At 45.2% G+C, this 26,996-nt stretch overlaps 2 protein-coding genes across 2 annotated transcripts in view; one reads left to right on the top strand and one right to left on the bottom strand.

The window, feature by feature from the left end:
- The window catches only part of RETREG3 (reticulophagy regulator family member 3), a 36,576-nt gene extending 23,818 nt beyond the window's left edge, over window positions 1-12,758 (bottom strand). The window contains exon 1 of the mRNA XM_007535013.3: window positions 12,459-12,758. Coding sequence (XP_007535075.2) covers window positions 12,459-12,718 — 260 coding nt within the window. The 5' untranslated portion in view covers window positions 12,719-12,758. The remainder of the gene's footprint in view (window positions 1-12,458) is intronic.
- A 242-nt stretch (window positions 12,759-13,000) lies between these two features.
- TUBG1 (tubulin gamma 1) lies at window positions 13,001-26,034 on the top strand. The gene is made up of 11 exons (XM_007535014.2): window positions 13,001-13,152; window positions 13,434-13,546; window positions 13,755-13,922; window positions 20,245-20,313; window positions 21,127-21,206; window positions 22,526-22,652; window positions 23,603-23,689; window positions 23,775-23,924; window positions 24,254-24,406; window positions 24,487-24,648; window positions 25,061-26,034. The coding sequence occupies exons 1-11, from the start codon at window positions 13,104-13,106 to the stop codon at window positions 25,256-25,258; spliced, it is 1,356 nt and encodes a 451-aa protein (XP_007535076.1). The 5' UTR covers window positions 13,001-13,103; the 3' UTR covers window positions 25,259-26,034.
- The last annotated feature ends 962 nt before the right edge of the window (window positions 26,035-26,996 follow it).

Here is a 26,996-nt window from a genome sequence, read left to right as displayed (position 1 = left end):
GTAGACCTGCTTCACCGCTTGTGAAGCGACTCCCCTGCAGGTGAGGAGCCGGGGGCTCAAACCCGGATCCTTATGCCGGTCCTTGTGCTTTGCGCCACCAGCGCTCAACCCGCTGCGCTACCGCCCGACTCCCCATGCTTGATCTTAACACCATCCACTGTGCCGCCTCCTGGGCTGTCCTTCCTCCCTCCTACTTTCTTCCTTTTCTCTCTCCTTCCTACAGCGTGACTCTGGCAAGTTGGACACCAAGGATCAAACCTGGAGCTACATACATACAAGTCCTGTCCTCTACCACTGTATTTTGTTTTCAAAAATCATGAGCCTATGTAATTTCAAAAATAATATAAGTAAGTGCAGTGGGTAAGGCGTTGGACTGTCAAGTATGAGGCCCCAGTTTAATCCCTGATATCGCATACACTAGAATGATGCTCTGATTCCCTCTTCCTTAGAAATAAATACATCTTAAAAAAAATAAAATTCTAGGGCTGGGTGGTGGCTCACCTGGTTGACTGCACATGTTACAATGTGCAAGGATCTGGGTTTGAGCCACCCCCAGCCCCCAGCTGCAAGGGAAAGCTTCACGAGTGGCAAAGCAGTGTTGCAGGCGTCTGTCTCTCTTCCTCTCTATCACCCCCTTCCTTCTCGATTGCTGGGTGTCTCTATCTACTAAATAAATAAAGACAATAAGAACAGAAAATAAAAGAAAATTCTAGGGCCATCTGGTGGCGAACCTTGTTAAAGGCACATATTACAGTGCACAAGGACTCTGGTTCAAGCCCCTGGTCCCCACCTGCAGGGGGAAAACTTCACAAGTGGTGAAGCAGGGCTGCAGGTATCTCTCGGTCTCATTTCCTTTCTACCTCCTCCTTCCCTCTCAAATTCTCTCTGTCTCTATATCCAATAAATAAATAATATAAAATAAAGTTCAGTGGTCCGGGAGGTGGTGCAGTGGATAGAGCGACAGATTCTCAAGCATGAGGTCCTAAGTTCAATCCCCGGTAGCACATGTACCAGAGTGATGTCTGGCTCTTTCTCTCTCCTCCTATGTTTCTCATTAATAAATAAATAAAATGTTAAATAAATTAATTAATTAAGTTCTACAAAGAGTAAGGGGAAGAAGAAGAAGGAAAAGAAGAAGAAACCTTCTAGAAATCCAGTCACCAGTGACAACTCTATTCCAACTGTTCTACCTGCCACTCACAGGACACTGGAATTATATATGAGACTAGAGAATAAAATCTGCTCAATGAATAAGCCTTGAGAGCTCATTCATCTTCTCTTCAAAGCCAACTCATCTCCCCAACAAATAAGTGAATTTTAACAAAGCCAAGGATAAGGGCCTTAGAATGTCTTTCTCCCCACTGAGGCAGCTGCTCCCATGTCCCAGGAGTAGTATGTGGTGCAACTGCTATTTCTCCAGAGAATCTGAACAGGCTCTCATGGGAAGGCAATCCAGACTGTCTGCAACCTCCACTTCCCTAAGGATGATTACTAATACAAATAAGTAGGCATAAGAAAAGCTCTTCCAAGAAAAGTCAATTTTCTGAAGATGAAGGCAATAGACATTTCTCTCTAAAACCTGGGTTATTTTAATATCTTCTCATAGACCAACCTTCCAGTCTCATAAATTGTGCTCCAATCCAACATGTACTGACTGCCTATTATATGCAGAAATCTTTTATTAAGCAGGTTAGTTGTAAGGAAGAGTGAGATAGGGATTGGGTGGTGGCATATCTGGTACAGAGTGTGCATGCTATAGTGCACAAGGACCTAGGTTCAAGCTCCTGGCCCCCACCTGCACAGAGGAAGCTTCATGATCGGTGAAGTAGGCCTGCAGGTGTCTCCCTCTCTGTCTTCCTGTCCTCTCTCCATTTCTCTCTGTCCTATCTATCAACAACAACATCAATAACAACAACAACAATAACGACAACAACAATAAAAAAAGACAAGGGCAACAAAAAGGGAAAATAAATAAATAAATATTAAAAAAAAAAGAAATTGAGAGGAAGGGGAAGACAGAGAGGGAGAAAAACAGAGAGACACCTACAGCACTGCTTCACCATTTGCAAAGCTTTCCCCCTGCAGTTGGGAACCAGGGTCTTGAACCCAGATCTTTGTGCATTGTAATATGTGTGCTCAACCAGGTGCACCATACTCAGTCCCTAATTAAATACATTTTTAAGATTATACATATGGGGGCCAGGCAGTGGCACACCCAGTTAAATGCACATAGCACTATGTGCAAGGATCAGGGTCTGAACCCCCTCTCCCTACATGCAGTGGGGATGTTTCACAAGCAGCAAAGTAGGTCTACAGGTGTCTGTCTTTCTCCCTCTCTATCTCCCCCTCCCATCTCAATTTCTTTCTCTCTATGGAATAATCTCCCTTCCTTCTTTCTTTAATGGACAGGACAGAGAAATTGAGAGAGGAGGGGAAGACAGAGAGGGAAAGAGAAAGATAAGACACCTGCAGACCTGCTTCACCACTTGTGAAGCGACCCTCCCCCCCTCCAGCAGGTGGGGAGCTGGGGGCTGGAACCTGGATCCTTGTGCTTCATACTAGGTGCACTTAACCCAGTGCACCACCACTCAACCCCCAACTATCTTTCTCTTTGCCTCTCTATCTCCTCCTCCCCTCTCAATTTCTCTCTGTTCTATCCAACAAAATGGAAAACACACACACACACAAACACACACACACAAACACACACACACATAGACAAACACACACAAAACAATGGTCTCCAGGAGCAATGGATTCATAGTGTTGGCACTGAGCCCCTAGAGGCAAAAATCAATTAGTTAATTAAAAGTTATTTAATTGTAAAAAAAAAATAAAGTAGGTAAAATTTAAAAGTAGGTATATAAAGCGTAGACTGACTATGAATTGAAAAAATGTTAAGCTGGGTACAAACGCCAGAAAGTAGCTCCCCTGGTGGGGGCATGTGCCTTGTAATGTACACAGCCTGTGTCAACCCCCGGCATCACATCACATATAAAAACTTCATAGCACTTTCTGACATATCTGATCTTTAAATTTCTTCCTGAGTCAGTAAACCAGCTCACTTAGATAGTGTGCTACTATATGCCTTGTGGACCACCCAAATGTGAGACTGGTCCCCATTACACTAAAGGAAGCTTTGTGCAGTGGTTTTTCTTCTTATTTTCTTTTCTTTCTTCTTTCTTTTTTTTTTTTTTAACCTTTATTTATTGGATAGAGAAAGCCAGAAACTGAGAGAGAAGGGGGTGATAGAGAGACAGAGAGACACCTGCAGCCCTGCTTCAACACTTGTGAAACTTCCCCCCTGCAGGTGGGGACCGGGGGCTCAAACCTGGGTCCTTGTGCACTGTAACATGTGCGCTCAACCAGGTGCACCACCACCTGGCCCCTTCTTATTTTCTATCTAAAAACACAAAATGCAAAAACAAAACAAGAAAACTTTCCTTCTTCATTTAATAATTCACAGATGTGTTTTCCTATGACACCAGGAATGTATCAGAACTTAAAAAGGATTGCATCACACATATAATTTGTTTTTTTCCTGTGGTGCAGGCAGTGACACACCTGGTGCAGTGCACACTGCAGTGTGCAAAGACCAGGGTTCAAGCCCCTGGCCCCCATCTGCAGGGGGGAAGCTTCACAAGTGGTGAAGTAGGGATGCAGGTGTCTCTGTCTCTTTTCCTCTCCCTCCCTTCTCAATTTCTCTGTCTCTATCCAATAATGAATAAATACTTTAAAAAGAAGAAAAATGTGGTCCAGGAGGTGGCACAGTGGATAAAGCACTGAACTCTTGAGCATGAGGTCCTGAGTTCGATCCCTGGCAGCACATGTACCAGAATGATGTCTGGTTCCTTCTATCTCTAGCTCCTTCTATCGCTCTCATTAATAAATAAATAAATAAACTATATAAAAAAAAAGAAAATATTTATTTAAAAATTAGTTTTTTCTTAAATGAATTAAAATGTTTCCCATTTTATATATAAAGCCAAACTATGGGGAGTCGGGTGGTAGCGCAACGGGTTAAGCGCACGTGGTGCAAAGTGCAAGGACTGGCATAAGGATCCTGGTTTGAGCCCCCGACTCCCCACCTGCAGGGGAGTCGCTTCACAAGCAGGGGAGTCGCTTCACAAGCGGTGAAGCAGGTCTGCAGGTGTCTATCTTTCTCTCCCCCTCTCTGTCTTCCCCTCCTCTCCCATTTCTCTCTGTCCTATCCAACAATGAGGACATCAATAACAACAACAATAATAAAAACAATTAAAAAACTACAACAATTAAAAAAAAACAAGAGCAACAAAAGGGAATAAATATTAAAAAATAAAAAATAAATAAAAAAACTACGAACAGAAATCTTTGCCCTCACTTAAGATTAACTCCTTCAAGTGGAATTGCTGTGTCAAAGACATTAGCATTTTTATAATAGCATTGAGATTCTGTATATATGCCATAAATTTCACTTTAGATTGCTTAATCAATGGCTTTTAGTATATGTAGAATTGTGCAACTATCATCACTATCTAATGTTTTATCAAATATTTTCATCACCTCCAAAAGATAATGCATATCTATTAGTGACCATTTCCCATTTTCCCCAGTTTCTGAAAAGATATTAATATTTTTTGAAAGAATTATTTACATGTGAGAGAGAAACTAGAGCACTGTTTAGCTCTGGTATACGGCAATACCAGGGACTAAACCCAGAACCCCTGGGGTTTCAGGCATGCAAGTCCTAAGCTCTAATACTGAGATATCTCTTCTGCCCTTTTTTTAAGGTTTGTTTCTTTGTTTTTACCAGCACAGCATTGTGCTCAGGCTTTTGGTGCAAGGGATCACACCTGGAACCTCATACATGCAAGTTCTGTGCACTACTGATGCTCTTAGCACAGCCCCTTGGCCCCCAGTTAAGGTATCATAGGAGATACTTAAATAACTGTTTCTAGGGCTAGGGAGAGAGTATAATGATTATGCAAAAAGAATTCCAGGTCTGAGGTTCCAAGGTTCCAGGTTCAGTCCACAGCATTACCACAAGCCAGAGCTGAGCAATACTCTGGTAGAATAAATAAATCAATCTAATCGAATAAAATAACGACTGCTTAATACTCAATAGTTTCCAAGTTATTTTGAGAAAGGTCGACAAATTTCTGTTTCTGTCAGTTTCACGTGAGCAATTCCATAATTCTTCAGAATTAAAAATTATCATTTAAAAAGGAACTTAAGTCTGCCCAAAGTGGTTCAACTAGCAGAACATTGGACTTTTAGGCCAAAGGTTCCCTGTTTGATCCTCAGTGCTGCATATATCAGAAAGATGCTCTGGCTTTTCTCTCCTATGTAAAAAATAAAAAATAAAAAACTGGAAGAAGCAGAAATCAGTAGCTCATTGCCATTTACATTAGAATTTTGTATTAGGGAGTCGGGCTGTAGCACAGCGGGTTAAGCGCAGGTGGCGCAAAGCACAAGGACCGGCAGAAGGATCCCGGTTCGAACCCCGGCTCCCCACCTGCAGGGGAGTCGCTTCACAGGCGGTGAAGCAGGTCTGCAGGTGTCTATCTTTCTCTCCTCCTCTCTGTCTTCCCCTCCTCTCTCCATTTCTCTCTGTCCTATCCAACAATGACAACAATAATAACTACAACAATAAAATAACAAGGGCAACAAAGGGAATAAATAAATAAAATAAATATTTAAAAAGAAAAGAATTTTGTATTACTGGGAGTCGGGCGGTAACGCAGTGGGTTAAGCGCACCTGGCGCAAAGCTCAAGGACTGGCATAAGGATCCCAGTTCGAGCCCCCAGCTCCCCACCTGCAGGGGAGTTGCTTCACAGGCGGTGGAGCAGATCTGCAGGTGTCTTTCTTCCCCCCCCCCCCCCCCCGTCTTCCCCTCTTCTTTCCACTTCTCTTCGTCCTATCCAACAACGATGACATCAATAACAACAACAGTAATAACTACAACAATAAAACAATAAGGGCAACAAAAGGGAATAAATAAATATTAAAAAAAGAATTTTTATTATTATCTATAGTGAAATTTTATATATCTGCAGTTTTATTATTTGGGATGTGTGCACACATGTACTCTTGTAAACTGTCTATCCCATTTACTAAGGGCTAAAAGCCAACTAGCTATCAGTATAAGTATCAAAAAACAATCTGATGGGGCTGGGCGGTAGCGCAGCAGGTTAAGCGCACATGATGCAAAGCATAGGGACCGGCATAAGGATCCCGGTTCGAGCCCCCAGCTTCCCACCTGCAGGGGGTTGCTTCACAATCAGTGAAGCAGGTCTGCGGGTATCTTTCTCTCCTCCTCTCTAGATTTATCTCTGTCCTATCCAACAGCAACAACAGCTATGATAACAATAACAACTACAACACGGGCCACAAAGTGGGAAAAATGGTATTCAGGGACAGTGGATTCGTAGTGCAAGCACCAAGCCCAGGTGATAACCTTGGAGGGGAATATATATATATAAAGAAGAATGTGAAAAAAAGCAATCTGGCATCCTGAAAAGTCATAAGAAACTTCAAAACAAACCAATTTCTCTGAGGATAGTTACACTATGGATTCTTGTTATAAGCAAAGGTAAATTAGAGTTTGTTATATAACCATAATAAAGCTCATGTGTCTATTTTCAATCAAAGAAAATACTATTTCTGGGTTCCTTTGTTATTAGAGTAAGCCTGTCTCAGTGGCACTTCAGAACAAAGCATCTCATCCTTAAGGGACAGAAAGCCCATTATTGGTGTAGCATTTGTGGCTGTCTGGTTAATGAGCCAGTCACTGGTAAATTAGAATGAAAACAACCCAATCTACATCATGCAGTGATAGCTGCTGTTTGCACAAAACTAGAAATGAAACCAGCTAATTACTAATGGCCTACCATATGTTAATGGGGACAAAATACCCAGTCTTATAGTTAGGAGAGATAAAAACTGACAACAGGGACATCACAATAGCTCACATGCATAGCATCCTTGCTCTACCATGCACAGAACCCAGGTTCAGGTCTGGCCCCATGGCGCTGAAGGAAGCTTTGATGCTGTGATGTCTTTCCCTCTCTGTCTTTACATTTGAAAAAGGTGATTCAGAGCAGTGAAGTCCCAATGATATTCTTCCCCCAAATTATTGATTTACAGGTCTGGGGTGAGACTATTAGAAAGGAAGACTTGAAATTTGTTATTATCCTAGAAGAATATCAATGACAAAAGCAATATAAATTTAGCAAAAGTGGGGTCTAGGCAGTGGCACACCTGGTTAAGCACACATATTACAGTGTGCAAAGGACGCAGGTTCAAGCGCTCGGCCCCCAGCTACAGGAGGATAACTTAACAAAGTGGTGAAGCAGGGCTGCGGGTGTCTCTGTCTCTCTCCCTCTATCTCCCCCTTCCCTCTCAATTTCTAGCTGTCTATCCAATAAAGATAATAAAAAATAGTTTGGGGGGCTGGGCGGTAGCTCAGTGGGTTAAGCGTACATGGTGCAAAGTGCAAAGACCAACTCAAGGATCCTGGTTGGAGCCCCCAGCTCCCCACCTGCGGGGGTCGGGAGTGTCGCATCACAAGCGGTGAAGGTCTGCAGGTGTCTTTCTCTCACCCTCTTTGTCTTCCCTCCTCTCTCAATTTATCTCTGTTCAACCAACAACAACGACATCAATAACAACAACAATAAAACAAGGGCAACAAAAGGGAATATTTTAAAAAATAGTTTAATTTAGTAAAATCTTTGAAATACTATAATGATAAGCTATCTATCTCTGTCTTCTATGCATTTTTTTTTTTTAAAGAGAGGGACAGGAGGAGAGAGAAAGAACCAGACATCACTCTGTTACATGTGCTGCAGGGATCGAACTCAGGGCCTCGTGCTTGAAAATCCAATGCTTTATCTACTGCACCACCTCCCAGACCACACTATGCTATTAATTTATTAAGATGTCTGGCGTCGGGCGGTACCGCAGTGGGTTAAGCACACATGGCGGAAAGTGCAAGGATCCCAGTTCAAGCCCCCGGTTCACCACCTGCATAGGGGTCGCTTCACAAGCAGTGAAGCAGGTTTGCAGGTGTCTATCTTTCTCTCCCCATCTGTCTTCCCCTCCTGTCTCGATTTCTCTCTGTCCTATCCAACAACATCAATGGCAAAAAAAAAAACAATAAGGACAACAAGGGCAATAAAATGGGGGAAAATGGCCTCCAGGAGCAGTGGACTTGTAGTGCTGGTACTGAGCCCCAGCAATAACCCTGGAGGGAAAAATTAATTAATTAACTAATTAATTAATTAAAAAAAAGATGTAAGACGTCATATTTACAGATACATAAAAACCTTGACTAAGGAATTAGAACATTGAAAGCTAAGCACTATCAACGGAATCCTAATTTTTTGTTTGCACTCTTTCTCACTGTAATATGTGTGCTTAGCCAGGTGTGCTTAGCCAGGTGCGCTACTGCCTGGTCCTTGAACTCTAACACCTCAAAATGTATAAAATGTTTGTGATGTATCATTATTCAAAACAAATAATGAAAGTAAAATTATTTCATTTTTTCCCCCGATTTCAGCTATCAACACCTATATTTCATTATGAATCTCAAACTACCTTCCAAAGAAGCTCATTTCCTCACACAAAGAATTCAATAAGCTCCCAATGTCAGGTTATCCTAGTCTCTTGGGCCTAACACTCTCACTCATTTGATACCCCTGACAGGCATTAATGCTCCCATAAATGGTATAGTCAATCGTTCTTCCATCTTCCTTCCTTCCTTTCTTTTTCATGTTTCAAATGAGTATTATTTATTTACTAGGCAGAGAGAAATTGAAAGATGGAGGGGAAACAGACAGAGACCTGCGGCACTGCTTCACCACTTGTGAAGTTTCCCTTCTGCAAGTGGGGACTCGGGGCTTGAACCTAGATCACCATGCATGGCAACATTTTCAAAAGTCACACTTTCTGGGGTCAGCAAGGGGCACTTGCTTTGTCATGTTCATGACATAGGTTCAAGTGCCCAGTCTACCACCTGGGAGAGCTACAGTACTGAAATAGTTTTGATGATGTGGTGTCTCTCCCTCTCTCTATCAGAGCAGTGAAGTCCTGGCAACAACGTAAGAGTCAACACTCATTCTGTTCTCTCTCTCCCTTTAGACCCACTTAGAGTGTGATGATAGCAATCAAACAAGAGTCACTGTGTTCTGGATACACAGCAGCCAAGCTATCAAGAAATAGCAAAGACAGTAGTGTGACCAATCACAATGTTTTTAGGCTCCAAGCTAGGGAAAGGGGTTCTGAGTGAGATCCTAAACAGACTATCAGTTAACAGATTATCCTAAACAGATTATTATTAAACTGAAGTCAACACTGCAGAGGAAAGGTCAGTAAATTCAAGCAAAGTGTAACATTTAAAAACTTATTTTAGCACAGCCTGTATGTGCAGACACCAACTTCACATTCTACTGGGTTATTGGAAAAGTCATGATGAATTTTAGCATCAGAAAAACATAGAAAAATACATCATGATTTTACCAACAAAGCAGTCCTTCAGAACTATGACCCATGGCAAGGAACACATGGAAATGTCCCTCTTAAAACAGTAAATGTGTACCCTACTGATTTATTTGCATTTAGTTTATCAAAATTCATTTATGTTCTTTTTAAAATATTTATTTTTAAAAATATTTATTGTTGTCGTCATTATTGTTGTTATTTATGTTGTTATTGTTGGATAGGACAGAGAGAAATGGAGAGAGGAGGGGGAGACAGATATGGGGAGAGAAAGATAGACACCTGCAGACCTGCTTCACCGCCTGTGAAGCGACTCCCCTGCAGGTGGGGAGCGGGAGGCTCGAACCAGGATCCTTAATGCCGGTCCTTATGCTTTGTGCCACCTGCACTTCTTCTTCTTCTTCTAGCATTTGCCCTTCTTCCATAGCGAGTCAACAGCAAAGCTGTCAGGAGCTGTTTGTTGCTGGCTTTGAAAGTGACTGGGATCCATGTGGATTCAGTTGGCTAGGAAGGATAGTCAGTTTCCCCAATGAATGGGTACTCACGGGATGTACCACGAGAAGGTCGATCCAATGCAACCCCCATTTGCACTTAACCCGCTGTGCTACCGCCCAACTCCCTAAATATTTATTCCCTTTTGTTGCTCTTGTTTTTTTAATTGTTGTAGTTATTATTGTTGTTGTTGGAGAGAACTGAGAAAGGAGGGGAAGACAGAGGAGAAGGGGAGAGAAAGATAGACACCTGCAGACCTGCTTCACCGCCTGTGAAGCGACTCCCCTGCAGGTGGGGAGCCGGGGGCTCAAACTGGGATCCTTAACGGCGGTCCTTGAGCTTTGCGCCACCTGCGCTGCCGCCCAACTCAGGTTCTTTTTTCTAACCAGAGTTCTGGGTTATGGTGGTGTTGGGGGGACTGAATTTGAGACCTTGGAGTCTCAGGTCTGACAATCTCTTGACATAACCATTATGTTATCTCCCCAATCCAGAGTTCATTTATATTCTGATAATGTCTTTTTCTATCAGTCCAGTTAACACTTTGAAACAAACTGGTTTATTTAAGACCCAATGTTTTTTACCTAAGAGCATCACCCCCACTGTGGGAAATGAAGTTTTAACTGGAGAGGGTGAAGGGTCGGGTATGGGGGCGTGGAAAGAAAGGAAGAAAAGGTCATTTTGAAACTGTTTCTGAATAAGGTACTTAAGGTTTTCAGGCTAGAGAGCAGCATGATGGAAGCAAGTACTTAGGGATCAAGGAAGCATTACCAAAAAACACATTAAAAATATTGCTGGAGGGGGCCAGGCGGTCGCACAGTGGGTTAAAGCGCACATTGCAAGGACCGGCTCAAGAATCCTGATTCAAGCTCCCCACCTCCCACTCCACAGGTGTCTGTCTTTCTCTCCCCCCCTCTGTCTTCCCCTCCTCTGTCGATTTCTCTCTGTCCTAGCCAACAACAATGACAGCAGTGACAACAAGTAACAAAAGGGAAAAAATGCCCTCCAGGAGCAGTGGATTCAAGCAGGTACCAAGCCCCAGAGTTGAAAACCATGGAGACAAATACATAAATATAGACTGGAAAACGTTACCATTATATTTGCTAAAATAAATAATAAATAAACTTGCTAAAACTCTGAAAGCAACAAATGGCTGAGACTGCTGTGATATCTTTAACTACAGTCTCCATCAAACTACAAGATTAACTTAATAACTGGACACTATCAATGAACTTGAATTATTTTTTCTGCTCCAGCTCACTGAAAGAACCTCATTTTAGAAAAAGAACAGTAAGTGTTTGGGTTTTTAAACCAATGATTTCAAGGAAAATCTATTTCTACCAAGAAAATTAAAAATTGGAACAGTATTGTTTCGGGCTTCTACAGAATAGCCTTATTTAACAAAACTGTAGAAGCCCCCAAACACTTCCCTTGGAATCTTCATAGGGCTTTTCTAGTTATGAAGTAACTCATTCTATGCTTGGCAGATCATATGAAGACCTAAGTCCACTTCGGGTGATGACAAGAGACGAGAAGCAGCAGTTCCATTTTCTTTCTTTCTTTCTTTCTTTCTTTCTTTCTTTCTTTCTTTCTTAACCAGAGCACTGCTTAGCTCTGGCTTATGGCGGTGTGGGGGATTGAATCTGGGACTTGAGAGCCTCAGGCATGAAAGTCTCTTTGCATAACCATTATGCTATACCCCCACCTGGCAGTTCCATTTTCACAGAGCATGACACATAGAGGCTCTTAAAACATATTTATAGTTCCACTTTTCCAGCTCAAGAAAACGTTCACACATTACTAGACACCCTCAATTTCCTTACAAGCCGTTATGGGTGCCTCTCTAATTCCTTGGAACAGGAGCGGTTGCAGTCCTAAGTAGCTTTGAAATGGGTGACAGCTCACAATCACTATTTCATACATGCTCTTGACAACGTACTTTTCTTTCAAGTTGCAGCTCTGGAGGCTCATTAGTTCTCAGACTTCACAAACTTCATGAGTGAACGAAAGGAAGTCTAACCTGCTAATGGTTCAGATCGCTTATTCTTTTATTACACCTGTGCACACACCTTTGAAGGCCTCACTCGGCCACCCAGATATTTACTACTCCAGTCTCTGGAGACAGCCTTCAAACTAGAGCAGTGAGAAGGGAGGTGATGGCCTTAATGAGACACAGTGTTTTCAGGCTAACAAGGGGCGCCTCCGCTCACTCGGAGAGGCTCCAGGTGATACCAGAAGCTCCTGCCACACATGCAGGGCGGGATGTGATAACAGGTAAAGCAAGACAGGTCTTGGGGAAGACTGGGTTGCCAAAGTCTGGAGGCAGGATGGAGTGAAAGGAGGTGAGGTGAAATTAGGCATTTACAAGAAGTCAACTCAATTAAGAAAACAGAACAGGCACAGGGTGAGCCCTAGAAAAACCTCCCTAGAGAAACCTGATGAATTCGCGCCTCGGGGGGGGGGGGGGGGGGTTCCGAGAGCCCAGATCTCTCACCAGAACACCGCGTTCAGCCCCAGACACCACAGGGCGCTCCTGGCTGGTCGCTCCCACACCAGAGCTGCCTGCACCCGGCTCAGCAGAGGCTCGTAAGGCCCCAGCACCTCCACCAGGGCCTGCTGCACCGCCTCCACCTGCTGATCCCGCTCGCTGGAGCCTGACATGGCAAAGCGGCCCCTAAAAGTAGGTCCCGATGAAGGGCCTGGGGCCGCAGCCACCCCCTCTGCATAAGCCATCTCTGCCGGCAGCCACAACATCCGGGGCTGCGGCCCGACAGTCACAATAACACCAACTGCGCAGATGCACGAATCGGCGGAGGGAGGCGGCTCCGCTCGGCTCCGCTCGGCTCCGCTCTGCTCTACAATGCGCGCCTGCGCACGGGCTCTAAACTCTCATCCAGCCAGAAGTGAGGACGCTGCGTCCTGGTGCCCAGGCATTGGGCGGATCTAAGGATACGCACGCGCAATCTGCTGCCTGAGGCCAAAGAAATAAGGAAGTGCCCTTGCCAGAACTCAGTCCTCATTGGAGCGGAGAAAGTTCGTGGGCGGAGCGAGTTGTTCGGCGCCTGCGTAGTGCGGTGGGCGGGCTGGTGACCCGCGGGTTTGCTGGCGGGAGCTGCTGCGACGCCGGTGTTGGGGAGCGATGCCGCGAGAAATCATCACCCTGCAGTTGGGCCAGTGCGGCAATCAGAGTGAGCGAACCTTGGGACCCTCGACTAGCCAGGTTCTTTAGGTTCTATGGGCTGTTGCTGTGGGGTCCTGGACTCCCTCTGCCTTTCCCACAGGGGGACAGCTCTAACCCGCTTGCTCTGTGCTGCAGCCCTCAGGGGCCGTCCCCTGCGCACTTGCTGGCATCCAGCCCTTTTCCCCAGACACGGGCGGCTCCTAGAGCTTGACTTACTACCCCGGACCTAGGCCCCATCTAGCGGGAACCTGCCCAGACCTTGATATCCTCTTTCTCTCCGGATTCCAGTTGGGTTCGAGTTCTGGAAACAGCTGTGCGCCGAGCATGGTATCAGCCCCGAGGGCATCGTCGAGGAGTTCGCCACCGAGGGCACCGACCGCAAGGACGTCTTTTTCTACCAGGTTCCCCCAGCGACTTACCCAGGGCACCACTGTCCCGGGAACCCCAAAGGGAAGGATGACCGCCTGGCACTGTGAGATTGACTGGGCAGAGGGGCCGGGGCTGCCGGCTCCAGGAGGGAGGGCAGACAGAAGTCAGAACAGGAAGGGTGGAGGGCTGGGCAGGCCCTAGCTAATAGGGTGCTCTTCTGAATCCCCCACTTCCTTACAGGCAGACGATGAGCACTACATCCCCAGAGCTGTGCTGCTGGATCTGGAGCCCCGAGTGATCCACTCCATCCTCAACTCCCCCTATGCCAAGCTCTACAACCCAGAGAACATCTACCTTTCAGAGCACGGAGGAGGGGCTGGGAACAACTGGGCCAGCGGATTCTCCCAGGTTATTTGCTATTGCCTGGAAGGACTCACATTTCCCTTCCTATGAAGGTCCTTTATATGACCAGATCCGATGACTTCCAAGAGAGAGATGAAACCAGGTTATGGATGTAAGAGTGCCAGAAAAAGTCGTGTCTGAGGGGAGTTCTGTTTTCTAATTCAACTGTGTAATAGTCTTAAGAGACTATACAAGCACAACCAGGGAGATGGTGCAATGGGTAAAATGCAGGACTTGAATCTGTAAGGTGTCAAGTTTGGTTCACCAAACTTTATATGCTTAAAAAAGAGAAAGACGGGAGTCGGGCTGTAGCGCAGCGGGTTAAGCGCAGGTGGCGCAAAGCACAAGGACCGGCGTAAGGATCGCGGTTCGAGCCCTGGCTCCCCACCTGCAGGGGAGTCGCTTCACAGGAGGTGAAGAAGGTCTGCAGGTGTCTATCTTTCTCTCCTCCTCTCTGTCTTCCCCTCCTCTCTCCATTTCTCTCTGTCCTATCCAACAACGACAACAACAATAATAACTACAACAATTAAAAAAAAAACAGCAAGGGCAACAAAAGGGAATAAATAAAATAAAATAAATAAATATTTTTTAAAATTTTAAAAAAAGAAAAAAGAGAAAAACAAGGGATTGAGCAGTGATGCACTTGGTGAGAGCACATGTTATAAATCGTAAGGCCATGGTTCAAGACTCCATCCGCTCCTGCAGGAGGGAGTTTTGCAAGCAGTGAAGCAATGCTGAAAGTGTCTCTCCTCTCTGTCTCCCCCTTCCCTCTCGACTTCTCTCATCTCTATCCAATAAGTAAAATAAGAGACTGTACTAGTTCATGCTGTTTGCCAGGCTATACAACCTGGCTAAATGCTGTGTATTTATTTTTTTGCCTCCAGGGTTATTGCTGGGAGTCTATGCCTGCACCACGAATCCATTGCTACTGGAGGCTATTGTTTTCCTTTTTTGTTGCCCTTGTTTTTTATCGTTATTGTGGTTATTGTTGCTGTTACTGACATCATCATTGTTGGATAGGACAGAGAAAATGGAGAGAGGAGGGGAAGACAGAAGGGAGAGAAAGATAGATACCAGCAGACCTCCTTCACAGCCTGTAAATCAAATCCCCTGCAGTTGGGGCCCTGGGGGCTCGAATTGGCATCCTTATGCTGGGCCTTGCACTTTGCTCCACGTGCACTTAACCCGCTGCACTACCGCCTGACCCCTGCTGTATATATATTGAAACTTCTCTGTAACCCTAGAAGTAGATACTGTAAGTTTATATCTTTTTATTTGCCTTTCCAAAACACAGAAACTTCTGAAACCAGAAGATAATTTATAATTCATTTAGCAACAAAAGCAACTCTTAGTAGAGATGGGCTATTTTAAGTTTCTGGCATTTTGTTACTCCTACTTTTATTACAGACACATTAATGTATTTGTCTAATACTTTGAATGCCTACTGGAATTATACTTTACATTCACTGTATTTATCATGCTGACTTTCTAGGATCTGAAATATTTGAGGCCCAAAACAGAAGGAGCACCAAGGACTTTATTTAAGAGTCTGTGAACCTATATTTTCTTTTTCTTTTTTCTTTTTTAATATTTATTTTCCCTTTTGTTGCCCTTGTTTTTTTACTGTTGTTGTAGTTATTGTTGTTATTGATGTCGTCATTGTTAGATAGGACAGAGAGAAATGGAGAGAAGGGGAAGACGGGGAGAGAAAGATAGACACCTGCAGACCTGCTTCACCGCCTGTGAAGCGACTCCCCTGCAGGTGGGGAGCTGGGGGCTGGAACCGGGATTCTTACACCGGTCCTTGCGCTTTGCCGCCACATGTGCTTAACCCGCTACGCTACCTCCCAACTCCCGAAACTGTATTTTCTGTAGGCCTTTATTTTCTAATTTTTAAAAAATATTTGTTTATTTATTCCCTTTTGTTGCCCTTGTTTTATTGTTGTAGTTATTATTGTTGTTATTGATGTCATCATTGTTGGATAGGATAGAGAGAATGGAGAGAAGAAGGGAAGACGGAGGGGGAGAGAAAGATAGACACTTACAGACCTGCTTCACTGCCTGTAAAGCAACTACCCTGCAGATAGGGAGCCGGGGGCTCAAACCGGGATCCTTACACTGGTCCTTGCACTTTGCACCACCTGCACTTAACCTGCTGCACTACCACACGACTCCCTGTTTTCTAATTTTTTTTAAATTTTTATTTATAAAAAGGAAACACTGACAAGAACCATAGGATAAGAGGAGTACAACTCCACACAATTCCCACCACCAGAACTCCGTATCCCATCCCCTCCCCTGATAGCTTTCCTATTCTTTATTCCTCTGAGAGTATGGACACAGGGTCATTATGGGATGCAGAAGGTGGAAGGTCTGGCTTCTGTAATTGTTTCCCTGTTGAACATGGACGTTGACAGGTCGATCCATACTACTAGCCTGTCTCTCTTTTTCCCTAGTGGGGAGGGGCTCTGGGGAAGCGGGGCTCCAGGAAATATTGGTGGGGTAGTCTGCCCAGGGAAGTCCGGTTGGCATCATGGTAGCATCTGGAACCTGGTGGCTGAAAGAAGAGTTAATATATAAAGCCAAACAGACTGTTGACTAAGCATGAAGCTAAAGGCTGGATTAGTGCAGGTGAAGATTTGTGGGTCTCCATTTTGTAGATAGTTAGTAGGCCTATTTTAGGTTTATTCCAAAAGGCCTGTGGCTATACTCCTGGGTTTTTTGTTTTGTTTTGTTTTTCTGAGCCTGACATCTGATATGTAGGTGGACCCCATGTTACTGTCTGGGGAGATGATATCATGGCTGGAAGAAGGACCAGAAAGCTGGATCAGAGAAGAGAGTAGCTCCCAAATATGGGAAAAGTATATAAATATTGTTGACTATAAACCCCATCGATTTGATGTGATCTGGGACCCATATTCAACTTAGGAGCGTATGTGACCTCTGCATCCTTGTAGATCTGAGCTCACATTCTGTTGTCATGAGTAGGAATGTTCCAAGCTGCCCCAATTTCAGAACCCATCTTCCTCAGGTGGAAGATAGAGTATGTTGTCCAGCCTCCCTTCAGAGGATGGAACATTGTCTACCGTGGTTGATCCGTGTTGAGGGCAAGGTCCTAGGGGGGGCCCACAAAGGGGTCTATTGTGTTGTTCTTGATAGAGATGACCAGTAACAATGGAGAGGGAGTTATTCAAGTTCTAGGCCCATCTTATCTGTTTGGTAATCTCAGGACTCTCCAACTAGGGCCCCAGCTGATGGGGTGGCTTGATAGTGACTAAAGAGTCATCGTTAAAGTATGCCAGTTTCTTGCCCTTATTCAGCTTTTGCAACCCTTACTTTGATAAGGTTAGCTTTGGAGTGACTAAGGGAAGTGTAATAGGTAAGTGAGGAGGTTATCTACTTCTAAGTAGACGCTATTTCATCAGGAACTTTATGGAGCCTTTTTAGGTCTTTCTACTTGCTTGCTGCATATGCTGACTCACTGCAGACTATTAGTGCACTTTTCCTTTCAGGTATATATTTTGCCCTAAATTATGGATACATGTGAACATATGTCCTATCTCATGGGACCTGGTCTATATCTAGGTTTTGGGACTTTGTTAGGAAGTGAACCACCTGAAATGGAATTAGAGATCCAATGAAAGGAAAGGTCTTAACCGAATAATGAGGCTGAAGAGTCGACATTTCATGCCTGACGTCTCTGGACACAGTCTGAAGTGAAACATGCCGAGGTGTTGATTGTGTTGAGATTGTGTTGATTAGGTTGAGATCACTGGATGCAATATCATTTGGTATGAATTGAGAGAAGCATGCAGGAAAGTGAGCCCCAACTTAGAGGTTCCAGAACAGGGGAAAATACAGGCTCTATAGAGGAAGTGGGAGGTTCCTGCTATCTTAGGGTTTAAGAAGGCAATAGATAGTTATTGCTGTAATCAAATTATTTGGCAATTGGGTTAACTTTGAAAATTCCTTTGTTAGGGTTTTCTGTATCATACATAACATCACTGTAACTTATGTCCTTTGACATTATTGGTATATAGCTGTGTCTTATGGAGTAATGCCACCAGTTGCTTCTGTTCTCCCTGGTCTAAGCTTTTTAGAGAGTCAACATTTAAAATACTCGGCCTGTGGTCTGTGCATTAAAAAGTTTGAGACGTTCAATAAATTTTTCCCGTCTCATATTAATTAAATAGTGATTTATATAACTACAAATTAATAGGAGTGTACATAAACACCATAAACGGGACTGTGTCCCGTTCCATTCCCCGCCCCACCCCCCAGTGAAGCCGAACATCCATCCTCACCCTCAGCCCAGAGATTTTTACTTTGTTGCCCAAAGTAATCCACACTCACACTGAGTGTGAGAACTCCACATTCAGTCAAATTCTGCTTTGAGTTTCCCTTTCTGTTCTTCTTTCTCAACTTCTGTTTATGAGTGGGATCATCCCATACTCATCTTTCTCTTTCTGACTTAGTTCACTTAACATAATTCCTTCTAGTTTCATCCAAGGTGGGTCAGAGAAGGGGTGTTCATTGTTCTTTATAGCTGCATAATATTCCATTGTGTACATATACCACAGATTTCTCAGCCATTCATCTGTTGTTAGGCACCTGGGTTGCTTCCAGGTTTTAGCTATTACGAATTGTGTTGCTATGAACATAGGTGTACACATATCTTTTTGGTTGGGTGTTACGGAATGCTTGGGGTATATCCCTAGGAGAGGAATTACTGGGCCATATGAAAGGTCCGTGTCTAGCCTTGTGAGAGTTCTCCAGACTGCTCTCCACAGAGGTGGGACTAATTTACATTCCCACCAGCAGTGCAGAAGAGTACCTTTGTTCCCACAGCCTCTCCAGCCGTTGTTGCTGCTGTCCTTTTTGATGTATGCCATTCTCACAGGGGTGAGGTGGTATCTCAATGTTGTCTTTATTTGCATTTCTCTGACAATCAGTGACCTGGAGCAATTTTTCATGTGTTTGTTAGCCTTTTGGTTGCCCTTGTTGTTTTATTGTTGTAGTTATTATTGTTGTTGTCGTTGTTGGATAGGACAGAGAGAAATGGAGAGAGGAGGGGAAGACAGAGAGGAGGAGAGAAAGATAGACACCTGCAGACCTGCTTCACCGCCTGTGAAGCGACTCCCCTGCAGGTGGGGAGCCGGGGTTCGAACCGGGATCCTTATGCCAGTCCTTGTGCTTTGCGCCACCTGCGCTTAACCTGCTGCGCTATAGCCCGACTCCCTTGTTAGCCTTTTGGATCTCTTCTGTAGTGAATGTTCTGTTCATATCCTCTGCCCATTTTTGGATGGGGTCATTTGCTTTTTTGTTGCTAAGTTTGCTAAGCTCTGTGGATATTTTGGTTATTAGTCTCTTGTCTGATGTCTGGCATGTGAAAATCTTCTCCCATTCTGTGAGGGGTCTCTTTGTTTGTGTGTTGGTTTCTTTGGCTGTGCAGAAGCTTTTCAATTTGATGTAGTTCCATTGGTTTGTTATTGTTTTAGTCTTCCTTGCAATTGGGTTTGAATCATCAAAGATGTCCTTGAGGTTTAGGTGGGAAAATGTTCCACCAATATTTTTCTCTAAGTGTTTGATAGTTTCTGATCTAACATCCAGGTCCTTGATCCATTTGGAGTTGACTTTTGTTTCTGGTGAGATAAAGTAGTTCAGTTTCATTCTTTTGCATGCTTCAATCCAGTTTTCTCAGCACCATTTATTGAAGAGAGCTTCCTTCCTCCATTTAATACTTTGGGCCCCCTTATCAAAGATTAGATGTCCATATGTGTGTGGGGTATTTTCTGATTTTTCAAAGATGATTTATTGGGTTGGGAAGACAGCAAGGTTAAGCAAAAGGCATTTGTGCCTGAGGGTTCAAGGTCCTGGGTTCAATCCCCAATGCTACCATAAACCAGAGCTGAGCAGTGCTCTGGTCTCTATTTTTCTCTGTTTCATTCTTTCACTAAAATAAAATAAATATTTTTTAAAATGTATTTGTTAATGAGGAAGAGGAGAGAGAACCAGAGCATCACTTTGGCACATGCAGGTTTGGGGATTGAACTTAGGACCTGGTGGCTTGAGAGTCCAACACTATCCCTGAACCATCTCCCAGGCGGCCTATAGACATTTATTACTGCATTCCTTAAACAGATGTGAAGACTGAAGTATAGAGACATTAAGTAACCTACCTAGAGTCAACCTACTAGTAAAACCTGAGCCACTCTATGAACCCAGGCAATCTGAATATAGAATGCCTGCTCCTAACCACTGTGCTATACTACCACAATGTGAATCAAAAGTAGGCAGATGTCCCACTCTGACCTTCATATCTGCCTAGGGAGAGAAGATCCATGAGGACATTTTTGACATCATAGACCGAGAGGCAGATGGCAGTGACAGTCTAGAGGTGAGTGCCTCAGGAATGCTGGTACGAACTGACACAAAAGATTTAGCAGCACCTTATAGATGCCCATCCTATAAGGCCCACTGCTTACTAGATGCCCATCCTATAAGGCCCACTGCTTACTAGATGCCCATCCTATAAGGCCCACTGCTTACTAGATGCCCATTCTATAAGGCCCACTGCTTACTAGATGCCCATCCTATAAGGCCCACTGCTTACTAGATGCCCATCCTATAAGGCCCACTGCTTACTAGATGTCCATCCTATAAGGGCCACTACTTATTAGATGCCCATCCTATAAGGCCCACTGCTTATTAGATGCCCATCCTATAAGGCCCACTGCTTACTAGATGCCCATCCTATAGGGCCCACTGCTTACTAGATGCCCATCCTATAAGGCCCACCCATGTACGCTTTGTACAGGACAGAAACCACTGGACCTTGGTAGACACAAGGCAAAGCCTCTTAAGCTATATTGATAGGGGATGGCAATAGAGGGAGGTAATAAGAAAATAGGAGTCTGGGGGCTGGGTCTTGGTACACCTGGTTGAGTGCACATGTTACAATGTGCAAGGACCCAGGTTCAAGCCCCAGTCCCCACCTTCAGGGGAGAAGCTTCACAAGTAGTGAAGCAGTGCTGTAGGGGTCTGTCTCTCTCCCTCTCTATCTCCCCTTCCTCTCAATTTCTGGTTGTCTATCAAATAAAATAGTTTACAAAAAAAGGGGGGGAGAGGAGTCTTAATATTTTGTAGAATGTCTCCAGTTTTTAATTCTGTTATTAGATGCCTGGACACTGACTCTCTCTTCTCCACACAGGGCTTTGTGCTATGTCACTCTATTGCTGGGGGGACAGGCTCTGGCCTGGGCTCCTACCTCTTAGAACGACTGAATGACAGGTAAGTCTGTTTTGAGGAGCTGGAAGGACTTGGTTTTTCCAAGTGACTGAAAGCCCTCTGTTCTTTCTTGTAGTGAGGAAAATTAAGGGACAGTGACCCAGAAGCCAGTCATTTTCCCAGTATTTGAATCTGAAGCCTAAAATTTATTTTCACCAGAGCACTGCTCAGCTTGGCCTTTGGTGGTGCTGGGGATTGAACCTGGCACTTCAGAGCCTCAGTCATAGAAGTCTTTTACATAACAATTATACTTGTTTCCCACCCCTTGAAGCCTAGAATTTAGACCCAAGGTGAAGATCCTAAAATTTGGGCTCTAGGGTATGACTGTCTCGAGATAAACAAAATCATAAAATGTCTTTCTGCTTCTCCCCCCTTAAGGATTATAGACTTCAAAACGTCAGTACTTGGGCCAGGCGGTAGCACACCTGATTGAGTGCATGTATTGCAGTGTGCAAGGACCCAGGTTCAAGCCCCTGATCCCCACCTGCAGAGGGAAAGCTTCATAAGTAGTGAAGCAGGGCTGCAGGTGGCTCTCTCTTTCCATCTCTCTCTCTCTTTAAAATTATTTTATTTTATTTATTTATTGGGTAGAGACCACCAGAAATTGAGATAAAAAGGGGTGATAGAAAGGGAGGGAGAAGGGGGCTTGGGTGGTAGGGCAGCAGGTTAAGCGCAAGGACCGGCGAAAGGATCCTGATTTGAGCCCCCAGCTCTCCCACCTGCAGGGGGGTCGCTTCACAGGTGGTGAAGCAGGTCTGCAGGTGTCTATCTCTTCTTTCTGTCTCCCCTCCTCTCTCCATTTCTCTCTGTCTTGTCCAACAACAACATCAATGGCAAAGAAATAACAATAAGGACAACAAAATTGGAAAATACGGCCTCCAGGAGCAGTGGATTCATGGTGCAGGCACTGAGCCCAGCAATAACCCTGGAGGCAAAAAAGAAAGAAAGGGAGGGAGGGAGGCAGGGAGGGAGACAGAGAGACGCCTGCAACACTGCTTCGCCACTCGTGAAGCTTTCCCCCAGCAGGTAGGAACCAGGGACTCAAACTTGGGTCCTTGCGTGCTGTCATGTGTGCTCAACCAGGTGCTCTACCACCTGGCCCCTTCTCTTTCACTCTCTGTCTCCCTTTCTCTTCTCACAAAAATTAATTTTAAAAAAGATAACTTCACCATTAAAAAAAAAAGTCAATACTCCTTTCTCTGCTGATCCTATGGCACCATCCCAATTTCCCACCCAGATTAACTGCTATATATGACAGTGTTAGGAGGTCAATATTAAATTCTGATCTGTTGCACTAATCCTCTCCTTTAAATTCCCATCAGGTACCCCAAGAAGCTTGTGCAGACATACTCAGTGTTCCCTAACCAGGATGAGATGAGTGACGTGGTGGTCCAACCCTACAACTCACTACTCACACTCAAGAGGCTGACGCAGAATGCAGACTGTGTGGTGAGCATACAATTCTGGCTTTCCCCAACCTAGCTCTTCTCTCTGTATAATCATCTGCATGCATTTTATTTTATTTGACCAGAGCATTCCTCAGCTCTGTCTACTAGTCATACTAGTGATGCTGATGTTCAAACCTGGGAACCCTCTCATGCAAGTCCTGTGTACTAGCGCTATCCTCTAGGTATCTTCTTTTTTTTTCTTCCCAAAAGAGATACTAAGATAAAGAAATAGAAACACCGAAGCCCTTCTCAGCTCTGGCATATGGTGGTGCTGGGGATTGAACCTGAGAGCTTGGAGCCTCAAGTATTGAGCATGAAAGTCTTTTGCAGAACCATTATACTATCTCCCCAGCCCTCTAGCTATCATTTTCTAATGTGTGTATGTATATATTTTCACAACACACACACACACACACACACACACACACACACCCCAGAGCAGTGCTCAACTTTAGCACATGGTGGTGCTGAGAACTTAGCCTGGTACTTTGGCTTTTCAGGTATGTAAATCTAGAATAGTACAGCATATGCTAGCCCCTTGGCCCTTTTCATGCATTTATAAAAGTCTATGTTGGAAGCCAGGGAGACAGGTCAGCAGAAGAGCACCCACCGCGTGTGCATGGGGTTCTGTTCAACCCCTGGCATTTCATGAGACAGCAAGATCTCCACAGATGCTGGGGTGGGTAGTGCTTTGCTCTTTCTTTCTCCCTCCCGCTCTCATTCTAAAAAATAGAGAAAAGTTGAGCCAGAGACATAGCTTTATATCAGTACACTCATTTATGAGACCCTTGGTTTACATAAAAAGTCTTATTTTGAAGCCTCTTTTACCTCAGTCCTGTGCAGTTCCCTTTTAGGCAGATCTTTCTGGCCAGGAAGTTCAGAGGAGTTCGGGATTGGGCAGAGCTCCTATTCTGTCTATCCTCATAAACCTGCTACCCTCTGTCGCCTCAGGTAGTGCTGGACAACACAGCCTTGAACAGGATCGCCACAGACCGCCTGCACATCCAGAACCCATCTTTCTCCCAGATCAACCAGCTGGTGAGCCTCACACCTGGACTCAGACTGTAATCCATCCTCCTTGGATATAGTAACATGGTCTGTGACATGGTCTCCCTGCCCCCAGGTGTCCACCATCATGTCAGCCAGCACCACCACCCTGCGCTACCCTGGATACATGAATAACGACCTCATTGGCCTCATCGCCTCGCTCATCCCCACACCACGGCTCCACTTCCTCATGACCGGCTACACCCCCCTCACCACGGACCAGTCGGTAAGAGCAGCCCTCACTGTTCCAGGCCGGATGGGCCCTGACTCTGGCAAGCCCTACCCCTGCCTTCTGGCACCCCCAAACTCTGTACCTATGGACTTGCACTCCCTCTGTGGCTACTCACTGGCCTCCTGTCCTCTGCCGCCTCCTTCCTGCAGGCCCTCTGAGACTGAGTAACTGATCCCATAGCAGACGCACAGTCTAGTTCTGAATCTAGAGACACACACCCCCACCAAAGGAAACATACCTCACCCCCAATCTGAGGGCAGATTTGTGCTGCCTACTCCTCCCCGGACTGTGTCCTGAGTGCTGGCTTGGCTTCTGTCCCTCAGGTGGCAAGTGTGAGGAAGACCACGGTCCTGGATGTCATGAGGCGGCTGCTGCAGCCCAAGAATGTGATGGTGTCCACAGGCCGGGATCGTCAGACCAACCACTGCTATATCGCCATCCTCAACATCATCCAGGGAGAAGTGGACCCCACCCAGGTAGGCGAGGCTCCTTGCCATGTCTGGACCCCACAGGGCTAAAGGAGAGACTGCTACCACTGCTGCTGTGTCCACCCCAGGTTCACAAGAGCTTGCAAAGGATCCGGGAAAGGAAGTTGGCCAACTTCATCCCCTGGGGCCCAGCCAGCATCCAGGTGGCACTGTCAAGAAAGTCTCCCTACCTGCCCTCGGCGCATCGGGTCAGTGGACTCATGATGGCCAACCACACCAGCATCTCCTCGGTGAGTCTCACAATTCATCCTTGTATTTTCCTAACCTTATCCCTGATCTGCTTCATCTCTCTGCTTCCCTGCATCTGATATTTTGACTGTGGAGATAGTATAGCCCTAGTCCCCTGGCTTTCTGGGCCATATTGTTGATCTTTTTTCTTAAAGTGTACCTTTTTTTTTTTTTTTTAGTATGTTCTTTATTTTAGATAGAGACATAGTGAAATTGAGAGGGAGGGGAAATAGAAATGGAAAGAGATGTTTGCAGCATTGCTTTACACCACTTGTGAGGTTCCTCGGGGACTTGAACCCCAGGCCCTTGTGCACTGTCATGCTCAACCAAGTGTGCCACCACCTGGCCCCACCATATTGCTTGCTGCTTATCTATCAAAGTTCTTTGTGACCCCTGATTCCTGTATACCCCAAGCTCTTTGAGCGGACCTGTCGCCAGTATGACAAACTGCGGAAGCGGGAGGCCTTCCTGGAGCAGTTCCGCAAAGAGGACATCTTCAAGGAGAACTTCGATGAGCTGGACACATCCAGGGAGATAGTGCAGCAGCTTATTGATGAATACCATGCAGCCACCCGGCCGGACTACATCTCCTGGGGCACCCAGGAGCAGTGAGTCCCCCAGGACAGGAACCCTCATCTGCCTTACTGGTTGGTCCAGGCTTCACCAGCCTGGCCCACTCAGAGCACAGATCAGGGACCTCACACATCTCTTTCTCATGACATGTATACATGCACTGTCTCTCAGCCTGGGAATACATATCTTCTCTCCTTATAAAGCTATTTATGTTTAATAAAGCACTGGACATAAATGAAGTCACTGGTCTCTTTGAAGACTTAGAAAAAAAATGGGGAAAGGAGAAGCGTGTTCTTTTTCTTATCACTCTCACAGTCTGCCCCCACATCCAGTATCTTTGCTCTGAGCAAACAGCTCCCTTACATTTTCCTTCTCCTGTTCTGAGACAACAGGGATGGGGCAGACCCACCCGAGAAATTCTCTCCAGGGCAAACAAGCCCATAGATATTACCTTGCTCTTTATCTAACACTCTGGGTCCCTGCTACCCCATTGTAGCAGGTGCACATTCCACCTGTTTCACAGTTCCATGTCACAGAGTCCTGTCGATTATCACAGCAGCAGACTTGTGGCCAACCACCCCCGCAGTCAGGCTCAGGGCAAGCAGTGGCCCAAGTGCTAGGAGGCCTGTCCTTGTACAGTGTATCAATTGTGCTTTATCAAGTGCACCACCACCTGGCCCCAACTTCACGTTATTTTAGTCCTCTCAACAATGCTATGAAGTAGTAGATATTATTAATGCCATCTTATAAGTAAGGAAATAGTCTCAGAGTAATTAATTCACCAAGTCGCACAGTTAATAAATGACAGCATTGGAGTCACATCTGGTTTGATTGGTGTCATTGCTGCTAACCATTGCATGCCCTGCCTTTGTGATATCATATGAGGCTGATGTAAATCATCTCATTTCTGAGATGTTTTTTAGAGCCATTGCATAGACCTATGTTCATCAAAGGAAATGGAGGCCTTGGGGGCCAGGTGGTGGCACACCATGTTAAGCACACAGTATGAAGTGCAAGAATCTGCACAAGGATCCTAGTTCAAGCCCCTGCTCCCCACCTGCAGGGGGGGGTCACTTCACAAGGGGTGAAGCAGGTCTGTTGATGTCCCCTCCCCTCTCAATTTCTCTCTGTCCTAGCCAATAAAAAAAAATGGAAAAAATGGTAGCCAGAAGTAGTGGATTCGTAGTGCTGGCACCAAGCCCCAGCAATAACCCTGGAGGCAAAATATTATATATGTATATGGAAGCCTTGAACACCTGTGCAGGTTGTGTAGGTACCTACCAGCCTAGGGGGATGGAACCTGTTGGTAGCAGTAAAAGCATGTTCCCTTACCCACCTCCCATCCCTGCTCTAGACAACCATTTTTCATTTCTCAGGAGGGAGCTCTGTTCTTTTTGGTCTGGAAAGGTTTCAACACTGACCCCAAAGGCTTGCTGTTACCTTGTTAGTAATTTCTTTCTGGTGTGCTTCCTGCCAGCTATTTGATAAACCGGAGGAAGCAGCAGATTTCATCTGGTCAGGCCCCAGCTTTCCCTCCCTCCCCTACCCCAACCCTACCCCCCCTCTCCCTCTCCAGCCCCAGCTTGAGGATACCCTGGGCCAGAGCTGGAGGTGAGGCCAAGTGGGGACAGAAGGCTCAAGTCTGGCACAACTCAGCACAGAAGTAAACAGGGCCCAAGGGTTCTGTGACTCCCTGTGAAGAAAGCTGAGGAACTTTGGGCAAATTAGGATTTTTTTTTTTTCCTGTTGCACTGTCAGTCTGGGAACACACTTTTCT

This window comes from Erinaceus europaeus, chromosome 12, assembly GCF_950295315.1.
Source record: "Erinaceus europaeus chromosome 12, mEriEur2.1, whole genome shotgun sequence".
In the NCBI taxonomy this organism is placed as follows: Eukaryota; Metazoa; Chordata; class Mammalia; order Eulipotyphla; family Erinaceidae; genus Erinaceus; species Erinaceus europaeus.
This window is presented reverse-complemented; position numbering and strand designations above follow the sequence as displayed.